This window comes from Cheilinus undulatus, linkage group 3 (genome assembly GCF_018320785.1).
Source record: "Cheilinus undulatus linkage group 3, ASM1832078v1, whole genome shotgun sequence".
Classification (NCBI taxonomy): domain Eukaryota; kingdom Metazoa; phylum Chordata; class Actinopteri; order Labriformes; family Labridae; genus Cheilinus; species Cheilinus undulatus.
In genome coordinates, this window is record NC_054867.1 from 20,959,855 (window position 1) to 20,983,717 (window position 23,863).

The window sequence follows — 23,863 nt, forward strand, 5'->3', positions numbered from 1 at the left end:
ACATGTGTGTTACTTTGTTCTCAAACATTAATGAATTGTTTCCAGAGCCATAGCATTTTGTTTCTATTAGTTTCAAGCACAAGAAATCATGTGGAATCAGTCTTTATAGCAAATCTATGCATACGAACTGTTTGCATTTTGACTCACAACTCTATCTTGAAATGATGTGAGATGAAGCTCTGTAAACATATTCAGTATCTCTCTTTCAAGACTCTTATTCATACTGCATAAATAGACCCACCAGCACAGGTTTACATGATGTGATGTCCTTGTGATGTCCTTAAGCTTCCCATATAGAACTACTTCCATAAACATTATCAGCACAGCGATAGGGGGGCCTTAGTTAGATGAAAGGTTTCCTCACAATTTCCCAGTGTTTACGGAAGCCGCTGCATTGCATTTGTCTGGTGTCTGGTCCTCAATTCAAAGTCATCCCGGCTTTCTTCTCCGTCCCTCTGTTTCATTTCCACAAACTGATTGAAGTCTTCTAACAACCAAAGTGTTTTCTTATGGAGTGTTCCGCCAACTATCCCTTCAATAAGACTGCTTTGAACTTTGAATTTCTCTTTAAATGGATGCTTTTTTTTCTAAACGAATGCTGAGAAACTCATCAGCTGAGGGAGCAGGGCCATCGTCGTAAAAAAAGATATGGCCTGAAAGAACACACTCTGAGGTCAGCTCGAGCTGCAGCGTGTGTACTATCTGCTTCGTTGCAGTGTTTGTGTGCAAGCTTTAAGGTTCAGGTGGGGAGTGTGTTCCTTTTATGTCTCGCTGTTTTTGTGCATGTACTCGAAAGAGTCAGACGAGGTTGATTATAGAAGGTCTGCAAGTTTGTCTGTGTGCAGTCTCTCCATTCTCATGCTCATTATCTTTGGATGTGCCAGTGAGGTATGGTGTGGGGCTGCCACTGTCATTAGTTGGCTCCTGAGGCGCAGCAGTCGTTCCGCTCCAGATTAGTTTTCTTGTGTCTGCCAGCTCTCTGTCTGGCAGATAGCCTGGCACGGCACTGCCCAGCTCAGCTCGACACAGCTTGGCCCGACCCAGATGGTGAAAGCTCTGTGCCACAACAACAACTTTGATTTTGTTGGCCTTCTCTCCAACTCTGTTTTCAACTTTGCTGTTCTCTCTGCCTCTCTGGTCCAATGTGTAATTGATTGCAGAAACAAGGGATTTAATTCGGATTGTCAGACTAAATCCAGCATCTGTCTTTTTTCTCTTTAAGTTGCATAAGAGAAGTTTTTCTTTACTAAAATTGCTGATGTGCACAAAGTTACCCTCACACTGGAGTCGCACTGTGGGAAGAGATGTTATAACTTAGTCCTAAGAGTTTTATTTTTCCTTTACAAAACTTTTTTCTCTCTAAGTTTTGATCAAAACATCAAAACCATCCTCTGTTTCAGCTGAGGTCCACAGTAAACTTTTTCTCAGTTGCAGAAAAGGAATGATTTCAGTGTTGTCGAATTTTTCTGTATGTTTTTGTACCTTTTGTTTCACCCTGTTAGTTTCTTAACCCTTGGCCCTCCAGGTCTGCAACAGCAGTACAGAGAATGCCAGGAGCTTCTCAGGCTCTACCAACAATATCTTTCTCAGCAACAGGCAAAGCTAAACCAGTCCATTGCCCAGCTCAGCCAGGCACAAGCACATAGCAAGGTAATATTTGGGTTAGAGTGGGCATATTAGGTTGCATCATATACATGCTATTCCCTTTGTTTTATTCTATGCTGTATGATTAGCCTGCTTCTGTGTAGGGCTTATTCAGAGAACATCTGCAGGTGCAAAAACATCCGGTATAAAACAAGCAACATATAGTCATACTGCTAAGCATTGTTATAATTCAAGAAGGCAAATAATGGATGGATTGTCTTCCAGTCACTGGTTCAATATGAATACGACACATTGAAAACTCTTACAAGGTGACTCTTCGGAAGCAAAGACGCCTCTCTGGCTTCAGCTCTCTGTGAGGAAAGATGACTTGGCCAACCTCTTTGTCCCGCGGTAGCTCTGAATAATGTGTGTTTGCTTGCTCTCTGACCCTTGGCAAATTAGTCACAGCCTCTTCCCCAGTCAACTATTAGATGAGCTTTCCTCCTTATGTTTATCTCATAATGTTCCTGACCTTGGCTTACCTGCCTGTTAGTCGGCGTTGAAACCGTCCTCTAAATCTTGTGGCCACTGTCCAGTTTTATAGTTTTGTGGGATGATTTGCATTCGTGCTGCTTTGGACCAAGCTTCCCCTGATATCATACAGTCTTAACAGCCTCAGATTTCTCTGGTAGTTTGACCTGCTGTGTCACTACTTCATGCCTTCTCATGTTGGCTCTTACAGCATGAATAAAGGGAACATAAACTAGAAAAATAAAAAGTTGACAGCAAGAGAAAAAGAAGAATAAGAGAGTGGAATAATGTTGAAAAGCTATGATTAGAAGTAAAAGGATGAAGTGTGATAAAAGCTAAAACTGACACCAAATAGCAAATCAGCCCTGCGCTTTGCTGTATCAGTATATAGTAGGATTGTTTTAACTGTAAGTCAGTTACCATAAAGTTGTTGTATTGTGATATTATTGTCTTCACCCTGCAATTATCCCCCTCACAGAAAGTGTTCATGCAGGATATAATAGCTGAAAATATCCTTCTTGTTTTGGCAGAGCTCTGAGCAAAACACAGTCACTATAAAACAGAAGAATTTAGGTATTGGCCTGAAAAAATGAATCAAATATTGGTCACTCTCATAGGAAGCAGGTTATGTGTGAAAAGCTCTCAAAAGCACATTTGGAAAGCTTTTAATGCACATTGGAACATGAGCAGATTAGACTGGTTAGTGGCTCATATTTGTGTACTGGTACAATTCCATCTGCAGTGCAGTTCAACATCAGGGTTTTTTGAAGCAGTCTAACATTTTTGGCTGAAATACTCCATAAATTTTTTAGAAGCTTCCTAAATTGGTCAAAATGCATTCATTGACTCTTTGTTCTGTGTCCAGGTGCTCAGCAGCGAGGAAGCCCCCAGCAGAGCTAATGGCTCACGCTTTGATGGCTCATACCTCGGCTTTGCCACTGCTCGAGCACAACAGCCTCAAGTATCAAGGAGTAGTGGCGGAGGAAAGGGGCCTGTACAGATCTTAAGCAATGCTGAGTCTCTTTCATCTGTTAGTGAGTTTAGCCCAACCGATGGGCCGATTAAACAGCAACGGAGTCAGAAAAGGCAGTGCAGAGAGCCGCAACTCAGATGTGAGCACTGCCAAGACAGCAGCAATGTAACACAGCAGAGGAGCACTGATGATGGCTCTCATCTCAGCAGTGACCCCAACCAACTTGAGAGTGAAAGGTACAGATCTACAAACATGTTCACTATACTTTTGTGTAGCGTTCAACTAATATCTGCTCTTTTTAAGAGAGAATTGTAAGAGTTAAAGCAAATTAAATGCTTATATACATAAAGGCATCAAAGTGGGAATGCCATCAGTTCAGAGGCCAATGAAGCCCTGGCCAGGCCTCAGTTGGGTCTCAAAGACTGGGAGGAGAAGAGACACCAGCTGCTCCTGCAGAAGATGCAGTTGGAGACGGAGAGAGAGAGGCTGCATGCTCGACTGGCTGAGCAGGAGGAGAGACTCCAAAGGCAGAATCAGCAGCTACACCAGTCGCGTCTCGATTACAGCAGGTAAAAAAAAGAAGCAAGTTGAAATTAACCACATCTGTTTGCTTACATTTAGGCCTTAAGATATAGTTACTTTTAATAGTAAGTCATGCAGTAAGTCCCCTTTTCTTTGTCCTTTTTCCTCTGCAGTTTTCCCTTACTGACTGCCATAACCTATTCCATTTCTGTTTGTTTTTTTTTTCTCCTGTGTCTCTTTAGGTTTAAGCAAGCTACAAAATCGGATCTCAGCAGCTCTAGCTCTAGACATGCAGATCCACAGTTGGCAGGTCTCTCTCACCAGGATTTACCCTCCAGGTAAACCAAGTAGTCTGGAGGAATGAAAGGCACACACACATTTAAACAACTATTTTAGTCAGATGCATGTAAACACTCTGACACTTTAAAGCCAACTTAGCATATTATGTCTGTGGTCGACAGCGTTCATGAAGAGCCACAGGTACAACCTGGAGGACAGAGTTTGCATGCTCTGGACAATGACAATGGTAAGCTTCAACCTTTGATTTTTCTGATGATGTGTTTACATTTCTGCTAACAGTATTTATTTCATAACTTACTTTGTATATACAGCTTTTTTTAAGGTTCTGTTTTGATTATAAAACTCACTGCTCTCAGTGTCTTCTGTTTTATTCCTACTGTCTTGTATTTCTTAACAGAGGCCTCAGAGTGGTCTAAAAAGGACATGGCTACATCTCCTGTGAAGTCCCCTGTGAGCCTGAGCAAGCCCACTCCAGTGTCTGTGATCCAGACGACCCCTGAGGCCAGGTAACTCAACATCACTTAAACACATAAAAAAATGTGTAATTTATTCTATTGATTTAAAAAAAACATCTTTCTCTAACATTTGATATACAGTAAGATCTTACACAGCTGAGTTTAAAGTTACCTGGTAGAATATTTCTCAGTGGAACTCCCTGCTCATTTAACAATGAAAAACAGCACAGTTAAGCACTTGAGCAATAAAGCATCTAGAGGGGATACATCTTTTACTTGTACTGGTTTCAAATTCCAAGCAGGGCTTTCTTCAGGACTCAAGATGAATTATTTACTGCAGAAAAGTCAGAATGAGTGGGTAAGGCTGCTTCTACCTGTGTGGAACAAGCAAGATTTTATTGTAGGCTTGTCTGTCTCAAATGCTTATTTGCTTTCCCTGACCTCTTGATGCAGTTTGTTTTTTCTTTCTCTGGTTTTAAGGAATAATCACTGATGTTGAAACACATATATGGTATAAAATCTTAATTATGAAACCTGCCCAGGGATTCAGTTTTTGCAGAGTTAGAGGCTAAATTATGTCCTTTCTTAGTCCAGCTAACTTTTTTGAGCTGTGAGAAGCTAAATGAAGCTTTTTACTGGGCTAGCTTGCGCTGTGGCCGGCCTGTCAGGAGACATGCTGCGTTCCATTAGTCGGCCTAGCAGGGACCCTGCAGCAGGTGTAATTGAACAGACTTCTGGATGCACACACTGCCCTCCCTTCTCTCTCTTTCTCTGCCACAGTAATGAGACGGAGAAAGCAAGAGTAGGGGAGAGATGTTAAAAGTGTGTTTGAGAGTGAGTGAGGGGTGAGAGAATCGGATAAAGTGAGAAATGGGAAGTGAGGAAAGTTAGAACAAGTTGAGATGGATGGAAATGGAAATGGTGAGAAAGATGTTAAGAAGAGGAGAGAGGTTTTAAGGGCAGGAATGAATCACTGACTGTGAGCATCAGACTATCCTATAAAGGAAAGGACATTCATTACCTTTTTTTCTTCTACCCTTACACAGAATGGTAATTAACCTGACTGTGTGACGTCTTAGGGTGTGCTGTGCGTTTTTGTGTGCCTTTTGTCTGTCTGATTTGTAAAAAAAAAAAAAAAAAAAGGCTATTTGTAACCGCACTGCTGCAGATCCTCACGTCTTGTAACTTTTTATGCAAAAATAAATCCAGTTTTTTTCTTGTGTATTGCCAGCTGTGCAGCTGAAAGTTTAAGACTTCAGACATGTTACTGTTCCACAAAGCAGTGCTTGCTCCAAGTTGAACTGTGAGCTCCAGCAGATGCCTATTAATTCCAGCAGCGGACCCTGGGTATCGGATCATATTACAATCCATTTACACCTCCAAAGCCCATTAAAATAGTTGGACTCTTAGCTACACACAGAGATTCTTTTACTACCATTAATGAGGAAGTCTGTCTCTGAAATTCTTTCTGTGGTTTTTGCCTGTAACACTTTATATTATGCATTCTTTAGATAGCTGTAATTCTTTCGTTAATCCAACGGTTGTTATTAGACTGTTGTCTTCTTTATTAGCTGCATTCCATAAAAAAACAAATTCAATAAATGGATGCAACAGAGATGAAGACAGTACTGTATGTTTGGGTTCCAAGCCTATTTTGAGTCTTATTTATAAGAAAAAAAGAAAACAATCATAACCTTACTCAAATATTCAGACTGTAGCTAGCAGTTGTTTGAAAAAAGGTGCTACCTTTTCATCAGTTAAGGTTCTTATGTTGAATATTAAAGCACAAACTACTGTTGCTCTGTTTTATTGCCATATACATCACCTGTAAAAAGTTTTCATCCCCTTGGATGTTTTACCCTTTTATTGACTGAAATGGTCATGGTCAATTTAATTTGGCTTTTTTGACAATTTTTGCATAAATATCCAGCCTTCCTCAAGTTGGTATTTAGTAGATGAACCTTTGGCTTCAATCACAGCAATTTGTGTGGATAGGTCTCAGCCAGGCTTGCACTGGACACCTCAATTTTACTCCATTCTTCTTTGCAAAATTACTCAAGCTTTGTCAGGTTGCACGGGGATCTAGCATGATCAGCCCTTTTCAAGTCCAGCCACAAATTCGCTGTTGTATTGAAGTCTAAGCTTTGACTCAGCCACTCCAGAACATTAACCTTCTTGTCTTTAAACCATTTCAGTGTAGCTTTTGCTGTATGCTTCAGGTCATTGTCTTACTGGAAAACAAATCCTTTCCCGAGCTCTACTTCGCTTGCAGACTGAATAAGATTGCCCTCCAGGATTTTCCTATATCTTGCATTCATTTTACACCCTACCTTTACAAGCCTTCCTGGGCCAGCTGCTGAGAAGCATCCTCACAGCATGATGCTGCCACCACTGTGCTTCACAGTGGGGATGATGTGTTTGTGGTAATGTGCAATGTTTGGTGTCTGCCAATTTTTGTCATGTCTGATGGCCAAAAAGCACCATTTGGTCTCATCAGAGCAAAGAACTTTCTTCCCCTTGACCATGGCGTCTCCAACATTTTGGTGAACTCTACTGGAGATTTAATATGAGTCTTCTTCAACATGCCACTCTACCGTAAACCTTTGACTGGGGAAGAACCTGGCTAACAGTTGTTGTATACAGTCTCTCCCATCTCAGCTGCTGAAGCTTATAACTCCTTCAGGGTAGTCATAGGTGTCTTGGTGGTCTCTCTCACTAGTCTCCTTCTTGCACATGTGCCATATTCTTTCCATTTCTTGATGATGGATTTAACTGAACTCTGGGGGATGTTCTTGCCTTGGATTTTTTTTTTGTATCCCCTGACTTATACTTTTCAATAACCATTTCTTTTAGGTGTTTGGAGTGTTTTTTTTTGTCTTCATGGTGTAATAGTAGCCAGGAATACTGATTGACCAGTGAGTGGACCTTCCAGACACAGGTGTGTCAACAACTACAACAATCACTTGAGACACATTCATGCACTCAGGTGATCCCCATTTCACTAATTGTGAGACTACTAGCACCAATAGCTGGACCTCTGTTGAATTAGGTCAGTCACTATAAAGGGGATAAATATGAATGTAGTCACTTATTTTACATGACATAATGTTCTTTAATTGGCATTGCTTTGTAGAAATCTTTCATGTTCACATTACATTTTTTTTTGTCAAAAAGCCAAATTATATTGACCATGGTTGAAACAATTAGAAAGGGTAGATAAAAACAACTAAAGGGTAGAACATCCTAGGGGGTGAATACTTTTTATAGGCACTGGATATGTTATTGTAGAGCGCTACCATGATGAATAACTGCGGTCAGATTGTAATATTTAAAACAAATGGTCAAAGTAAGAGGATTAAAATGAAGTAGCTTTCTTTGGTTAAGTCTGCCTACTGTAAGATTCAGCATGTTACCTGAAGCCCTCTGTTTTACATAGCAACAGCATGCCCCTAGTGACCGTCTGATCTTAACCAATTCAATCTTGATGTGCAAATTGCGAAACCAAGCTGGGGTTAACATTAAGTGACCTTCTTAATCCTTTCATGAATCCTGTGCTAGTTAGTAATGAGACAGTTCCAGCGCACCCCGCCCATCTCATCTCCATCCTTCCTGCCATTGCCCGCCTGCTATTGATTGGTTGGGAAATTGACATGCGGGATATATGCAGTGGCCATTATAGGTTTTTTATCTCACTGTTTGGACTGCAAATGAAAAGGGGCGCCGGGGCGAGACGGCTATCTTTAATGAAAGAGAGGAGCCAAATAAGCAGTGAAAGTTACGAGCAGGAAGAAGGCGATGGGGAGCATAGGCAGAGGAGTTTTGTGGAAATTTTATCTGGCCTTACAGAGTGAGAATTGGTGCACAGGGAAAATGAAGCCCAAAGGTTTTTATTACATAGAGAAAAGTACAGTTCTATGTGTTCAAAGAACTTAAGAAGTATTTGGAGGCAGGGAGCTTAACCACCACAGGACCCTTTTCATTTTTACATACAGGCTCAAAGACATAGGGAGTTCTTTAATTCATTGAAGAGTCTGTGTTGCATCAATAATATCCTGTCAGAATGAGCTCTCTGTAGTACACTGTTCTCTCTGAGGCTTCTTCAGCGTCAAACACAGAAGATTGAAGTATTTAATAGAACTTTAATGTGGGCAGTGGATTATCTCTAGGTGCTGTCAAAATGACCCAACATCCCCGGTCAAAGCTTCTTTTTTCTTTAACAATGACAGAAACTTGTATTCCAGTGACTGTTGTCCAGGCTTTATTTTTTCTGTATGCATGTCTCAGTGAAATGGATTTGCCAGGACTCCCCGGAGGATATTAATATTGAGCAGCAATTCACAACTTCACCTCGCACAAACTCGAGCCAAGAAATGAAGTTCTTTGTTGCATTGTATACCCCCTCTGAAAATCCATTGGCATTCTCTCTAGCCCTCACGCCTCTCTGTGCCACCTCCTCCTCTCACCCCACCCACTGCCGTTCTCCCGCATTTCTGCCCAAACTGTACCCCCTACCCCTCGCACTCCCCTTGTTATAGATTGTGACCGCTGGTAAGTGATGCATTATTCATTACCAACATGTCGTTTGTTGATGGATGGCTGTTTGAGAGCCCTGTCCGTTAAATAAATCAACAAATAAAAATGCAAATTCTCACATTTCGAGACGGAACCCAGCCAAAGTCCCTCCCCCACATTCCCTTTCTGCTTTCTCTCCATCCACAAAGCTGCACTTGCTTCCTCTCTCTCTCTCTCTCTGTCTCTCTGTCTCTCTCTCTCTGTCTCTCTCTCTCACACACGCACATTAACACACAAAGTTGCTCATGCTCTCTCTTTGCTGTTGACAGGCAGGAGACCAAATGAGGAAGACAGATTTACTTACTTGAGCTTCACTTTCTTTTTTTCCCTCAGTTATCATCCCTCAGCCGACTTAACCCTCATTCACTTTCCCCCTTCACACTCAAACATGTGCATACATTACTCTATGCTCCTAAAGTAAAATATAGCACTTTTTGAAAACTTTTCAGCTACTGATCTTTGCTGCCTTCAGTTTATGTGAAAACATGACATATCAAGGTCTATAGTTACGTGCGGTGGAACACAGATTCACTCTGATTGGAAGTTTTTCCTCTCTGTCTGCTGACCACCCACATGCATATCAACAAGTACACGCCAAAGATCACCCTTACCTGGGAGAGCTGCGAACTGAGCCGCGCGATGCAAATCGATGCGGCTTTAAACGAGCAGAGAATTATGTTAGCAACATCAGTGGAGCGTGCTTTAAAGAATTCATGTTTTGTATCTGGAATGCCCATCGTTCGACTGTGTATACACTGAATAATTTATCAAGCCAGCCAGACTGAGGGATTGAATCTCTATTAGCTTAATCTCCCCCGTTTTGGTTTATTTATTTCTCTGCACATTCCCTCATTTCTATTCCAGGGGAGAAAGCATCGGGTCCTTTCCCTCTTTTTCTTTCGCACCTGCAAGAAACTCTGTTTTTCTGCCGGGACGCCCCAGTGGTTTTGACTTGTTAAGGCAGCTTGTTAGGGTTCAGTGGACACCATTGGCAAGAAAGATTTTGTTAGCATGTCGAAGAGAGATTTGCTTTCTTATTGTCTGTGTTAACAAGTGAAAGGTGAGTGGTGAATATTTTGGTGCTAGTGTTGAACTCCAAATGGACTTTAGCCTTGTGTGGTTGTTGTGCCCTGCCCTGCAAATTCCCTGCTTAACATTAATGGCATGCATGTTTCTGGTGTTTGTGTGCATTTCATTTTTCACAATGAAACAGAACAAGAATTCTCATTTAACACAGCCTGTCCGTAGGGCACCTCCTGGATCTGTATTCTAAAATAAAGCAACAAGGTCTGTATGCAAGCTGAGGTCACATTTAAGCACAAAGAAAGTTTTATTTGCTTATCTTTTCAGGCTCGACTTTTCTGTGGTTGAACTGTTGGATATCTTTTCTCCGGTCTCCACATCTGAGCTAAATAAGCCATCTACTAGAAGACCCAAAACCAGGCAGCGTAGGCCAGACCTCCCTGCCCCCAAACCAGTGGGCAGAACTCTGCATACTCCTGTTGGACCGTATCCTCAGCATGCCCAGCAGGACTTGGAAGAAAGCCAGATACTTGAGGATATTTTCTTCATCTGCTGATGAAGTATCAGGACAAAAACCTGTCACTGACTTTTTCATGGTCTTACATAAAATTTTCTATTGACATTATGATCATGAAGACAATAGTCTTATTTTGTGGTTTTAATAGAAATAAAAAGTATTTATTCAGAATGAGTGATGCTTCTTGCCTTGCTACTGCAGAACTCTTGACCACAGAGCGACACTGATCCGCTCTAAGGACTTTGTCAGTATTAATGCTAACAACCACACAATTCACAATGTTTTAGTTTTAACAAATGAGTCCAATAAACCTCCATATGCCCTGTTCATTCTCATCACCAGATCTTTTTTAACATTTAATAGAAATCTTTTCATATTTTCAGAGAAATTGTGGATGAAAGACATGAAAAACCAACTTTAGAGGTCATAGCAGAAACACTTGTGGGCACCTGTGTATTGATAAATTGTAAATATGACAGGAGACAAGATGCTTTATTCTAGACTGTGCTTTAATATTGGGCTAAGCTGAGACGCATCATTCATTTAAAATTACAAAAAAAGAGTTCAGGGACCAGAGAATGGTGCAGTCTGGAGAGATGGGGGCGGGAGCCTAAAGCACGCTTCCCAATCTGAAGCTGAGCTCATCAGGAACCTAGCAAAGCTTTATATGCAACATTCATTTCCCCATCCTCCATATGTGCTAAAATTGGGAAATAGATTTCCAGAATACTTCGAAAACCATATGAAGGAAAATGTGAGTCTGGCAACTCCACTGAGCTTAAGAAATAAAATCACTAATAATAAAGCACTGAAAAAATGATCAAAATTCAGTAGTTTTTGATGAGATAGTGCAGTTTTCATTGAATTTTGCTCTTGGTTGAACACATCAGTTGAACAAGATCAGAGCTCTGGAAAAAAGAAGCAGCAAGGGGGAAATATGTGGAGGGGTTTGAATGCCAAAACTTATTTTAATAATGATGTTAAATTCAAAGTTTTTAACACATTAGCAGCAAATCAAAGTGACATAAATGTGTATTTTTTTTGCGAAAACATGCCTGTTTGAAATGTAGATGTATTCCCTCCTTCGTCTAAAAGGTTTCAGAGCGAAAGTAAACAAAAAATGAAAATGGCATCTTTTTAGAGAAGCCAACTTTTCTGGGAAAAAAAAAATTGAAATTTCAGCTCAAAAATGTCCATAAAACTTAAGTGTTGTACTGCATCGTCTTCAAGTGTTTATCAGCAAAATTTAAATCAGTTCCCCAATTCTTCAAATAATGTGATAAAAGTAGTTCATCACAGGCAAACAGATCAGTGGCAATAATAGAGCTCAGATCTTGGATCAAACAGCACAAATAAATTAATACATAAACCAAAATAAATAAATAAATAAACACAAATGATTAAATCTGTCTTTGACATCACTTGGTCAATAGGAGCTTTTTTTGTTCTCCATCATCAAAGAAGTGCTGAAGGCATGGTCCTGCAGACAGGAACAATGATCATCTGTGGACCACAACAGTGGCCCAAGCATGTCATATAAAAACTATTTGGTCACGTACCAACTCATAGAAAAATAATGCCATGAAAGCATGCATATTATCTCAGACATGACTTATAAATAAATATCTAAACAAATAGATAAATGAATAGAACCCATCAAAGTATTTTTATTTTTTTATAAAATAGGTCAATGTGTGTCTAAGCTCTAACTGAGGTCAATGCTCTCCCTGACTGTATTCTGGATAAATGCCTTGGTCAGGTCCTACAGTTTGTACCGTAATCCTAGCAACTATTTTTTTGTACCTGGTTTTATTGAGCATTATCATGTTTTCATTCATATATTTTTTTAAAAGTATTTAAAGTACTTTATCCAGTCCTTGTAGATAGAAGTAAAAGTCCTATAAAATATGCAAACCTATGTACAGAGGAAAACAGAGCAAAAAAGAAACATTTACAGTATATTCATCGGTTTATGTATATATTTATATATATATATTTATATTCAAACTTCTGCTCTGTTTCTTGCTGTTTTTGAACCACTATTCTTTGTTTCACTTTTCTCATGTAAACTTGCAGCTTTAAAGTTGGAGTGATGAAAAAAGAGGTGCATTCTAGTTCCTGTGGTTGCCATTCTGCTTCCCCTCCCTTATTTCACCCGACATGAAAACATGGGCCAGGTGAAAGACATGAGTGATTGCTCAGACAAACCATTACAAAAGCACAGACCGTGGCGACACCTTTTTCAATTTTCTCAGAGCAGCGGGGGGGGTGGCAGTCAAAGAGGGCGAACAGTGCGGAAATCAGGGACAGCAGACATATGACATTTAGCTCAGAGACAGCTCAGGTGGATGTACTGCCTAGCCTCAGACACTGCCAGAGCACGCTGGTCACCTGGTCTGCACTGTACGCCACACACAAACAGAGGCATCCTGGGATGCGCCGTGGCGTCTTTTAGCCTCACTGGATTTGGAAGGTAAATGTTAAATTATTCAATCTGCTAAAAAGGTTAGACACAGACGCTAGGGAAATGGCATAATGAGGAGTTTATAGGAAAAACCAGTAACAGCACCCAACAGGAAGCATTGTCTTCCAAAGTGTCATATAGCCTTATAAATATTCATATACATAAATATTCATTGAGTAATCTCTGTCAGCTGAAAACGTATTGAATGCAGAATCCAATAAATCCAAGTCTGTTGACCTTTTGCAGGTCTATAGTAGGTGTTCATACCTTTTTGTTGCCAGTTATAAAGAAACTGTACGCTAAAGCAATATGAAACCAGCCTAGGAGAATCAGCAGCCGCAATGGATAAATGGCTTTTCACACTTATTGCTTCATTTTACAGTTTCATTTTGCTTTTATGTGTATATTTAATTGTATGAGGACATTTAACATAAGGCAATATAACATCTTCAGGAGGATACGCTTCATGTCAAGTACTACCAGCACAGATTCAATATTAACCGTGGAATGGGAAAGTACATAAAACCTTCCTTATTCAGCTCAACGGGAAGCCTGCTCTCTAATTATGACATATCAATATTACATCTCCTTCATAAACGATAAAAGCTTAATGTCAGGTCTACTTCGCTCAGTAAGTTCTTTCACTTCATGTCAGCCCTGAACTTTCCCTTAGTTTGACTCCAACCAGTGGAACATAGTCTCAGGCGCCTGCACACAGCCTTGATACTCAGTACCTGTGCTTACAGGTTACCTAATGCCCACTTTGATCTGAAATGTATTTGTATGAGTCTACGTTTACCTAAATGCATTTTTTAAAAGACGTTGATGGACCAGCAGAGGTCTGACGGATTGTTATATCGGACATGCACTGAAGCTCTCTACATGGCTGAGGAATGATATGATGATCTGGCTGTAGTTTTGACATCATAATAGCGCGTTGGCTGCTTGCAGAAGAGTGTATTAATTTTTTTTTGTTTTCTGAGAGCACAGTGCTTAATGGCAGATTCTGCAGGTGACAAGGCACACCTTGACGTGGTGACAGCCCATACGCTACATGCACTTTACTGAATGCAAAAGAGAGCAAGGGTTGTGAGATGTTTTTGTTTTGGTTCAAGTTTCAAAGAGAAGTTTGTGTTTGTGTTGTGTGTTGTGTGTGTGTGTACAAGCTCAAAAGATATGTCTGGAATAGAGTCGAAGATAATTGTCCTTTTGCTCTAAAATCATGTAGCCTGATTCTCTTAAAGCCTGCTACTGAGATGTGGCTTTTTGCATTTTTCAGATAATATTTACACCGTATGTGTATTGTCACACATTTATCTTTTAGCAATATATTGTGTGTCAGCATATAGGTAATCAGAGAGAGGAATGCCTGCAGTTTTGGGAGCTGCCAGATTTGCGATTCTTCCCAAGCAGAGCAATGCTTCAAACTCCAGCTAAAATCTAAAAAAAATTACAGCTCAACATAGTCAGTAGCTGTTCTATATACAGACACACATATATAAAATATGTGCATATAAATACATATATTTGTTTGTGATTAATATCTATTTATCCATATATACTGTATATATGAATACATTTGCTTGAATGCTTGTTATACATATATATATGTACTGCAAATATAAACAAGTTCGTATATTTAAAACGTTTCTGATGTTATTCTATCTATGAGGTTAGGATGTCAAGTTAAAAAAGATAAGGCTGTGATACGGAGCAGCCCCTCCCATGCACTCGCCATCCCTCCCAAGACAAAATGAGAAGAGAAAAAAATAAACATTTTTGAGTAATTGTAAACTAGCGAAGTGAGAGACCCCATTTGGCCGTCTGAAATAGTTTTGCCTGTATTCAAAAAGCATATCAGCAATATATATGTACATGTACATGTGTTGTATATATTCGAAATGTACACTTCTTTTAAGTGCAACTCCTCAACCAGTTACCTCTGACTGAAAGAGATGCAGTGGTCCGAGTATATTAGAGCTACAAGTCCTCAGCAATAAAAACGTTTGGTCTTTTGGTCCCTAAAACAACTAAGGAATGACAGGTAAGACTCCCTGGAGACCGTTGCTATGGCTCACCTTGGCAACGGTATCCCCTGGAAATGGACAGGCACTCCGAGCTAAAGATGGCCGTCCCAAATCGAAGCCAATTTGTGTCCTGAAAATATCACATTCCCTTACTTAAGTTCTCTCTCCGAGAATTTCTTGTCCCTTCTTGTTTCAAGTCATATAAATTGGTCTTCAAACTTCAAATGTCCAAAACTCAAACCATCTTACAGAAAGATCTCCTACGGCAATCCTCGAGTCAGTTTTAAAAAGTTTTGTTCTTGTTGGATTTTTGACATCCATATTCCCTTTAGGAGTTCAGTGGGGTTGGTCGTTGTAGATCGTTCGATATAGTTTCTTTTACTTTTTTTTCTCTCTCAATGTTCAAGTAAAAGTTTGTTGTGGTCCAGAAAAGGTAGCTGTCATTCAAGCAGGGTTTTTGTGGGAAAAGAGGAAAGAGTGTATATGTGTGCAGAAGAAAAAAGGTCCTGGGGCTAACCAGGCTGGTACAAATTCTCTCTGAGTTCCAAAGTTTAAGTACATCCAAAAGGAGGTGTCCTTGACTCGATCCTCACTCTCTCTCTCTCTCTCCTCTGTTTCTGAAGCAGCCTCAGTGGTCTGGTTGTTGAGTTTGCACTCAGTGGTGGGTAGCAAGAAGTCAACATATGATTCAGCTCAACAAAACCTGAAAGTAAAGAAGAAACAAAGTGTTTGAGGCAGGGAACATTTATGAAAGCAACCAATTAAAAAGTCTAGTGTTTCATGCACTTCTAAATGCCTTATTTATGTAATATTTAAGGACATATCACTTCTAGACCAGATAGCCATATGCTTCAGTTGTTGGTTGTATCATTTCTGAAGTTTGACATAATGGTCCCCAGAGGATGAACCCTACAGAGTTGAGGCACGGCCTAACCTTTCTTCAGGTTATTGAGGCTTTTTTTGATTGAACATTCTAAAAAGAGGATTGTGGAACTGCTGAAACAAGTTTCTTCAATTGGTAACAAGAAATTGAATGAAGTTAATTCAGCTCAAGTTAACAAGTTGTAAGAAGGTAACTCGAGTTGCAGATTGTCTACTTGTGTTGTCTTGAGTGAAAAAAATAACATTAAAAGTTGGTGGGTGAATAAAAACTGTCTCACTATCATGAATGTTTCAGAGAAATATCTCTAAAAAAGTCAATAGAATATAGGCTAGAGTAAGAAAGGAAACAGCTGCACCTTCTTTAAGAAAATGCTCAATCAAACTTGATATCCTGCGTCAGATAGCTTACATTAATAATAGATATGTGTCAGTCAGTATGACTGTGTTAAAGAGGAAAGCTTGCCCACATAACACAGCAGAAGAGTACAGACATTGTTTAGGAGAGCTAAAGACATAATAGATGCTTATGCTCTGTTATAAAGAACAAAGTAAATTATGTACGTTACATAAAATATTTTCTGCCATTTATTTGGAGTAGCAGGGGTCGCATTGGTGTCACAGGTTGGGTAAATGGGAGGTTATTATTCAGTTTTGAAAGGCAAACACTCCAAACCAAAGGTTAACATCTAACCTGCTGATACTGTGTCTGCATTTATACTGTGCTGGCAAAAGCTTTTTGTTCTAGGAATCAGTTAACCTTCATACAACCAAACACAATGGAGCTAGCTCTCAGACTTGTTAGCTACTAGCTGGTTAATTTGCCACTAATAAAACTTAGTTTTGGATATGAGTTAATGTGTGTTTAAAACAGCTTTAATGTAAGAGCCCACTGGGCCTCATTCACCAATATCTTAGTATTTTTGATGCAGTGGTCTTAAGAATTTTTTCTTAGGTCATTTTCACACTTGATAGTCCAGGGGATCTGGTTGGTTCAGGGCTGAAATTGTTACATTGTTGCACTTTCATGTGGTTTGGTTCACGTTCACATTGCACAAGGCCAAAGAATCCAAACCGTCTGGATAACATCAAGCCCTTACACATTTATAATGCTATTGTCACAACTAAACAGCGGTGAAGAAGAAAACAACGAGAAAAAAACCACATAAACAATGGAACCACACCCAGTTTATGCTGTCTTTGGATACCTGCTTTTGCTTTGGTTTCATTATAAGCAGCAAGCAAGGAAGCGAGCTGCCAGCATTTTCTTTGCATTAGACAAATAAATCAGTACTGAAGAAGAAGGTGAGCCTAAGCAAGAGCGAGAGATTATGACCTGTGACAATGGTTACACAAACGCCGAGGGAGGTATTGACATGTATTTGAATGTATTAACTGACATAAATATGCCTGTAAATCATTACATTTTATGCCACTTCCTACCTGTGGTTCACAAGTTGCTCTGCTTTGCTTTCACACTTCAAACGATCAGCACCAGGGTTTCATTTGAAAGCCAACCAGTCCTCTGTCTTTAGGCTGAGCAGAGTTCACTTGTACAGTTTGCACCAGAGTTCAAATGAGCTCTCACACACTCACAATGAACTGGACTATGCAGGGAAACAAACCAGAGTTTGTTTAAGATGGACCAGACAGCTCTGGTGTAAAAGCAACCTAAGAGGAACCTACATCTGATTCAGCATGCTCATATGCTGGACGCTTGTTGTTCCTAATTATCATAGAGAAACACACCATTTGTGCCCATATAAGGACATGAGACTGAAAGGCTGTGTGCAAACACTGAAGACAGCTGGAGTGAGAGGAGAAGTAGAAAGACATCAGAAATGTCCCAATTAAAATTGAACACTGGACTTCAAGTATGAGGGATTCTTGGCTTTAGATATTTATGAGATAGATGTTGTGCTGCTCGAAACAAAACAGGCAAAAGTTGGTTTAATTATATATTCAATACCTTTAGTGTACATTAAATTTATGCTACAAATGATAAATCAGCTGATATCACCTGTTCAGATGCATAATTGTTTTAATGAATGTGAGCTATTGCCAACCTATGACAAAATGATGCAGTCAAACGATGACACATCATTTGAACACATTTAGCATAAAAGAAGGTTTTAAATAAGTGTTTAATTGCCAAATTAAAAATTTTACCTTTTCATATTCCCATCACGAGTTAGATGTTCTTATCTAAGAACAAATTCCAGATAAGAAAACTAGTGAATGTCAGAGTCTGTGACAAACTTCAAACTTCTTCAGGACAGTTGGTGATTGAGGCCCATTGCTCTGGTTATAAGACTATATTTACTGTGTGTATACGGTATTTCCCTCTGCTTGTTTTCCTGCATGTCAAATATACTTTTCAAAGAGAGAGAGTCCTTCTCAGGCTTCAACAAATATTTATTTTGTCTGAGGTAAAATTACATGAAGCAAAATTAAACTAAGGAACTCTGTTTGCTTTAGAGTGATCCCTTATGTGTAGTCCTTTACAGATGATACTGAATTAACAGAAAATGTGTCTAACCCGAGCATCTTTGTTGGCTCCAAGAGCCTCCAAGTTCTGAAAAGGATAAATAAAGATCATTTTGCTGAAACAATCCCAAAAGCAAATCAGAGCTCATCCTGCAGGGAATTAATTTATCTTCCTAGCAGTTGTTATCTCCTGTGATCAACAATTATTATTCTTTATTTCCATCAAACTGTTTAATCTTTTTTGAAATGGTTTTAATGGAGACACACCTTCACCCACATGGATAATTTTTGAATATGATAACAGTGAATCAGGGACTGCAGGTGCAAAACAGAAAATATTCTTGTTTATCTCTTGAACTTGTACACACTGTAATAACTGCAAATTATAGGCAAATAGAAAATGAAATAAAAGGAGATGCTTGCTCTACTGTTTCTGCTGAAATGTTTTTATACATCAAAAGTAATGGTGCTACATAGATTGTGACACATTCATATGAGATTGCACTATTCTTCCTGCAGTGATTTGCCTTGGGACAGTGTCTCGTATGGTTGGGTTAGTTTGTGAGTGGGTGATAAGTTGCCCTTGAATGAAGTCATCAGTGGTGAATGAACGACGCGGCCTAAACTCTCCATCACACAGATGAAGGGGGGAGACAAAGAGGAACAGCACAATTACCCGCCCGAGGGGTAATAAATGCCTCTCCCTTGGAAGCAATTCCTTCCCTGTGCAACACACTGAAGCATTTACCAATTATCTTTTACCTACAGGGTAACATACAGGGTCACTTACTGTAAAGCTGTTCTACAAATAGAGCAGGCGACATGTAAGTAAATGCTCCTACTGCTTTGTTTCAAACAGCTATTATAGCTGGATGTAATATTTATACTGCATTGCATGGTAGAGGGCATTCAGTTTTATGACACAGTGATAATAATAACATAATAAATCACTTTTTTACTCTTAATTTACTGTCAGCCATCAAACTCTTGTGCTTACTGAACGTGAGTCATAATGTCTGCTGGGATTAAAATTTACAAACACACACTTGAACTATCAACAAAGTGGGTAAAACTTCATCACTATTCTTTACAAGCAATTTGCAGATGATCAGCTCGTTATTAGGCATCTGCAAATGTTTTATGACATTTATAAAAGGTTACTGAAACGACATCGGGCCTTGCCATAAATGGGCTTGCCATTTGAGCATTTGTCGATATAATATGCAGAGGATGTGCGTGCACTGGCTCAGCTAATCACCCATCAAACTAAAGTGACAACAAATGTTGTTAGTCGGAAGTCTGACCTGTCTTTCCCCCGGTGTGAGACGGCTGCCCCCGGCCGCCCAGAGTGGCGGCTGGCTGGCTGGGGCGGGGGCTAGTAGGGGCGGTTGGCGTCCTTTGGCCTCTTCAGCTGCACCTTGAGTCTTTTCATGCCAATCTGGAAGCCGTTCATTGATTGGATGGCAGCTTGGGCACTACCGGGGTTGTCGAAGCTCACAAACCCTGGGGAAAGGCCGAAAGAGAGAGGAGGAGAGGGATGTGGTTAGACGGAGAGTGCAGGGACAGTATGTGGTTACAGAAGAATGGATGAAACAGATGAGTGAAGCAGTCTTTCACATTATAAAACCTGGTATTAAAGGCTCATTTATAGGACTGGGTTCAAAAACTCGATTCTCTGATTCAGATAATTCTCATTTTTAATTACTATATCAATTCATATAATCCAGAGATCGATCTTAATGTATATATATAGGCCTGCTCAATTTCCTAATGACTCAGGTTGCAACAGTCTCGGCCTTACGTCACTCATGCAACTTTTCAATTTAGATTTATTATTAACACTTTTACATGAGTCACTCTCTTGCTCCAAGTAAAACAAAAGAAGGCAATACATGCTTTAACGCTCGGTCCATCCTCCATCCAGCTGTGCTCTTATATAGCTAGTCTCTAACAACTCCTACAATATTTGGCAAAAGTTTTTTCAGCCATTTTTTTCAAAGTATTCTTCTTCATTGGGTTTTGCTGGCCTAGCTTGAGACATTGGCTACATTACTCAACACTACTACTGCACGTCCTAATGACAGACAAATATGACATTTGACTCGTCATAGCAGCTTCTTTGCAAATCTAGCATCCACTGAAAAAGTTCAAAGTTTTCATAATACTCAGAGCAAGTCCCAGATGAAGATATTATGGAGGAAAGAATTTCACAGGTATGTTGGATATCAGAAATATTCAAACAGGAATGAATGGACTTCTGGTTAACTTGCTTCCATAACAATACTTAGTTGAAATGAGGGGTAAATGAGCCTTTAATACACTGATTTAATCTGTACACAAAAATGAAAACAAAAACATCTTTAGTAGTTTTCCCATTAATTTAACAGTTTGTATTCACACAGAAACCCTAAAAAAGCCCTGCATCCATACACCTTAGTTTAGCAATTCCCCTATAATAATAAACCTTATTTTGTTTTCTCTGAATCGACACCCTGGTATATTGCACTGTAAAACCAAAAAAGTTGAAACTGCTTAAAAATTTGTGAAACTGATTACATTAAAGTTTTAAGGTAGTGGAAACAGATGTTTTTTTTTTTTTTTTTTTTTTAGTAATCATTACTCGTACATTTGTGTTGGGTTGACTTGACTTTGTAATTTAAACTACACTGTGGAAACGTTACTACAATTAAAAATTCTGTTCAAATCCAACTCAAACACAACATGTTCTACTTGTTTCTATCACATACTGTAAGATTAATGATTGATTAATAAACATTGATTAATTGAACATTTATGCCACTCAGGGTAGTTCAATTTAAGGGAAGTGACAATAAGTAAAAAGTGTACTCTGTAGTAAACCACACATTGTGTGTTGTGGTTGCATCCCACAGGCAGGACTCATCTAACTGAGTCAGCAACTTCACTCATGGTGCAAACGTGTCTAATACCCTGCAGATTAAATAAAAAATTGTCAAATAATTTGAGTACAATGACAAAAAATACCTAGAGTGACTGAGTACTGTTTACTTGAAAAAAAAAAAAATCAAGGTCAATCAAAAAAAAATTGAGATGAAATAGCTACTTTAGATTTTTGAGTAAAACATCTCATTTTTTTAACAACCTTCAACTGTTCGGTCTTACAGTGAGGGAATAACAACACCTGTTTTCATGAACAGAAATGAGCTCATTTCTGTTGCTATCTTGGATCTCAAGAAATTGACTTGTCATCATGTGAAAACCGACATTCTTTGCAAAGATAACGAGAGCAATAAATCAAGATCCCAAGAAAATTAAACTTAACTTGTTATCACAGGAGTAAACAAAATGTTTGGATGCATTTCTTCTCAGGGTTTCAATTTAAGCAGCTCTTTAAAAGCCTCAATAAAGCTAACATACAGCATGACAGTATAAAAGATCCCAGGTATAACAGGGCATGCAATCAAAATCACAACATGAACCTTATAATGAGATATAAAAACTGAGTATAAAGCTTGAATTTTAAAAAAGGAAAACAACATCAACTCATAAAGGCTGCATCTCAAAATTTCAGCATGAATAAAACAACATTAATATTGTGTTGTATTAATGAGCAAAAACCACTTTGCAAATAGGTTGCACCTGACGGACTCTCTATTAAATATTCTCCACAACCCATCTATAATTTGCAACATAATTATACGTTGGGCTAAATTGTGCTGTCAGTAGCGGAGTGAGACAGCACTCCTCTGTCTCTTCATGCTGGAGCAACTGTTTTATTCTGAGCATGCCGTGCCTTCGCTTACAGTGAGGTAGAGAAAAACTATTTGTATTGCATGTCAATGGGATATACAAATATGGTACATAAACAACAGTAGTCTCTTTCTAACTTCTGATGTAAGCTCTCTAAGCATTTATATATCAGTGAAATATTCATAATATATGGAATTAGCCAGAGCCTCAAAAGAAAACAGCTTCACTAAATAATACAGGAGACAGTCATTTTCTATTCTTTCTTCTCAAACACGGCTTTTGCTCTTGTTATGCTTCCATTTTTTAGGGGTAGGGTGTTGAGAGGTTAGGAAGGGGGGTGTCGACTGTGGCAAAGAAGGTGATTAGTAAAAAAGAATAATCAGAATAATAAATAACCAATAATCTTTTGGTTTGGTCATTTTTACCCACCAAAGCATTTACTTTGGTTTGTCGCCCGATCCACAAACACTTTGGAGGAGATGACATTACCGAAAGGCAGGAACATCTGCATCAGCTCTCCATCCCCAAACTCCTGAGGGAGGTGGTAGATGAACAGGTTGCAACCCTCTGGTCCTGCACACAGAAACAGAGAGAGAGAAAGAGAAAGGGAGAGACGGACGAGGGGAGAATAAAAAGAGAAGAGGGGCAAAGGTTACAGAGAGAGCTAGAAGCATGAAAGGTTTGCTGTGGCAGGAAGGTACAGCATGTTGAAAGGCAGAAAATAAAACACAAGAAAACATGGCAGTAATGCCAGATAAACTGGTCTGTTCTTGTTTAGGGTGCAGTTAAAGCTCAAAAACAGATTTTATCTGGTCTGATTTGTCTTACAAAAACACAGTTTGGTGCATTAATAAGAACAACTTTAGTGATCCCCTGTCATGGGAAATATAGGTGTTATGGCAGCTTAAATGCACATGCAGATTTTGCCGCCTAAAAAATAACAATAAAACATCCCTCTCAGCATTAACCAGGGAGGACACTTTTAACAGCTTTTCTTCCTCATTATGTGAAATTCATCCATAAAGTGAAAACAATGGTTTACTCTTTAGTAAATACGTCTTATGGAGAGCAATTTTTGTTTAAAAGAATACTCAGTTCAAAATAGCACAGCCATGGAGGTGAGCGGAGCTGAGCAGCGTGTCTCTACCCAACTTAAAAATGCCTAGCAGGGTGACAATGCTATAACACTGTGGGGATCAGGGGGTTACGTAGTAGCAATTGAGCAATTTTAGCAGCAATTTACGCTGCTAAAAATATGCCTGCTGGCATCAGGCCAAAACTTAGTATCTCCAAAATCACCACTTTTTCTTGGAATGAAAAAAAGCAGTATTTTTCAATTAATCCAACTCTGAATGGTCATAGTCAGCACGTTTTTGACACCTTTCATTGCTTTAAAATTGGTCAGAACCAGCTGACAGATGTAAAGGGTGACCAACAGCACTAATTTACGATAAAGATTAAAATTATGAACAATGGAGATACAAGGTTTAGGTCAGATACCAGTGATGTAACATAAGAGTACTCATTTTTCTAATGAATTTACACATGGTGGAGCAAATATCTTTAAAGAAACAAAATGCAGTAACACAGATGTACTGCTAGTTATAAAAAGGAATAAAGAATATCAGGAATGGTGTTATTACACTAAACACAACTTCACTCGTGAACAGATCAAAGTAATGCAGAGTAAACATTGCACATGAGAGTAGTTCATGGTAATAGTCACATGGTGTGGATTTGGTGCAGCAAGACTTAATGCAACATATACATACTATTACAAACTAGTGCTGTCAGCAGATC

At 39.2% G+C, this 23,863-nt stretch overlaps 2 protein-coding genes across 10 annotated transcripts in view; one reads left to right on the forward strand and one right to left on the reverse strand.

The window, feature by feature from the left end:
* The window catches only part of kiaa1328 (KIAA1328 ortholog), an 18,038-nt gene extending 7,396 nt beyond the window's left edge, over positions 1-10,642 (forward strand). For both annotated transcript variants that reach the window (XM_041816135.1, XM_041816142.1), the window contains exons 6-12: positions 1,526-1,650; positions 2,981-3,324; positions 3,439-3,657; positions 3,853-3,948; positions 4,072-4,136; positions 4,308-4,416; positions 10,288-10,642. In XM_041816135.1, the coding sequence (XP_041672069.1) occupies positions 1,526-1,650; positions 2,981-3,324; positions 3,439-3,657; positions 3,853-3,948; positions 4,072-4,136; positions 4,308-4,416; positions 10,288-10,516 (1,187 nt within the window). In that variant the 3' untranslated portion in view covers positions 10,517-10,642. The remainder of the gene's footprint in view (positions 1-1,525; positions 1,651-2,980; positions 3,325-3,438; positions 3,658-3,852; positions 3,949-4,071; positions 4,137-4,307; positions 4,417-10,287) is intronic.
* A 372-nt stretch (positions 10,643-11,014) lies between these two features.
* The window catches only part of celf4 (CUGBP, Elav-like family member 4), a 152,134-nt gene continuing 139,285 nt past the window's right edge, over positions 11,015-23,863 (reverse strand). For 5 of the 8 annotated variants that reach the window (XM_041782958.1, XM_041782953.1, XM_041782956.1 and 2 more), the window contains 3 exons: positions 22,493-22,636; positions 19,639-19,837; positions 11,015-15,671 (listed from right to left, as the gene is read on the reverse strand). In XM_041782958.1, coding sequence (XP_041638892.1) covers positions 19,710-19,837; positions 22,493-22,636 — 272 coding nt within the window. In that variant the 3' untranslated portion in view covers positions 11,015-15,671; positions 19,639-19,709. The remainder of the gene's footprint in view (positions 15,672-19,638; positions 19,838-22,492; positions 22,637-23,863) is intronic. The other 3 variants (XM_041782959.1, XM_041782957.1, XM_041782954.1) reach the window with 1 other exon arrangement.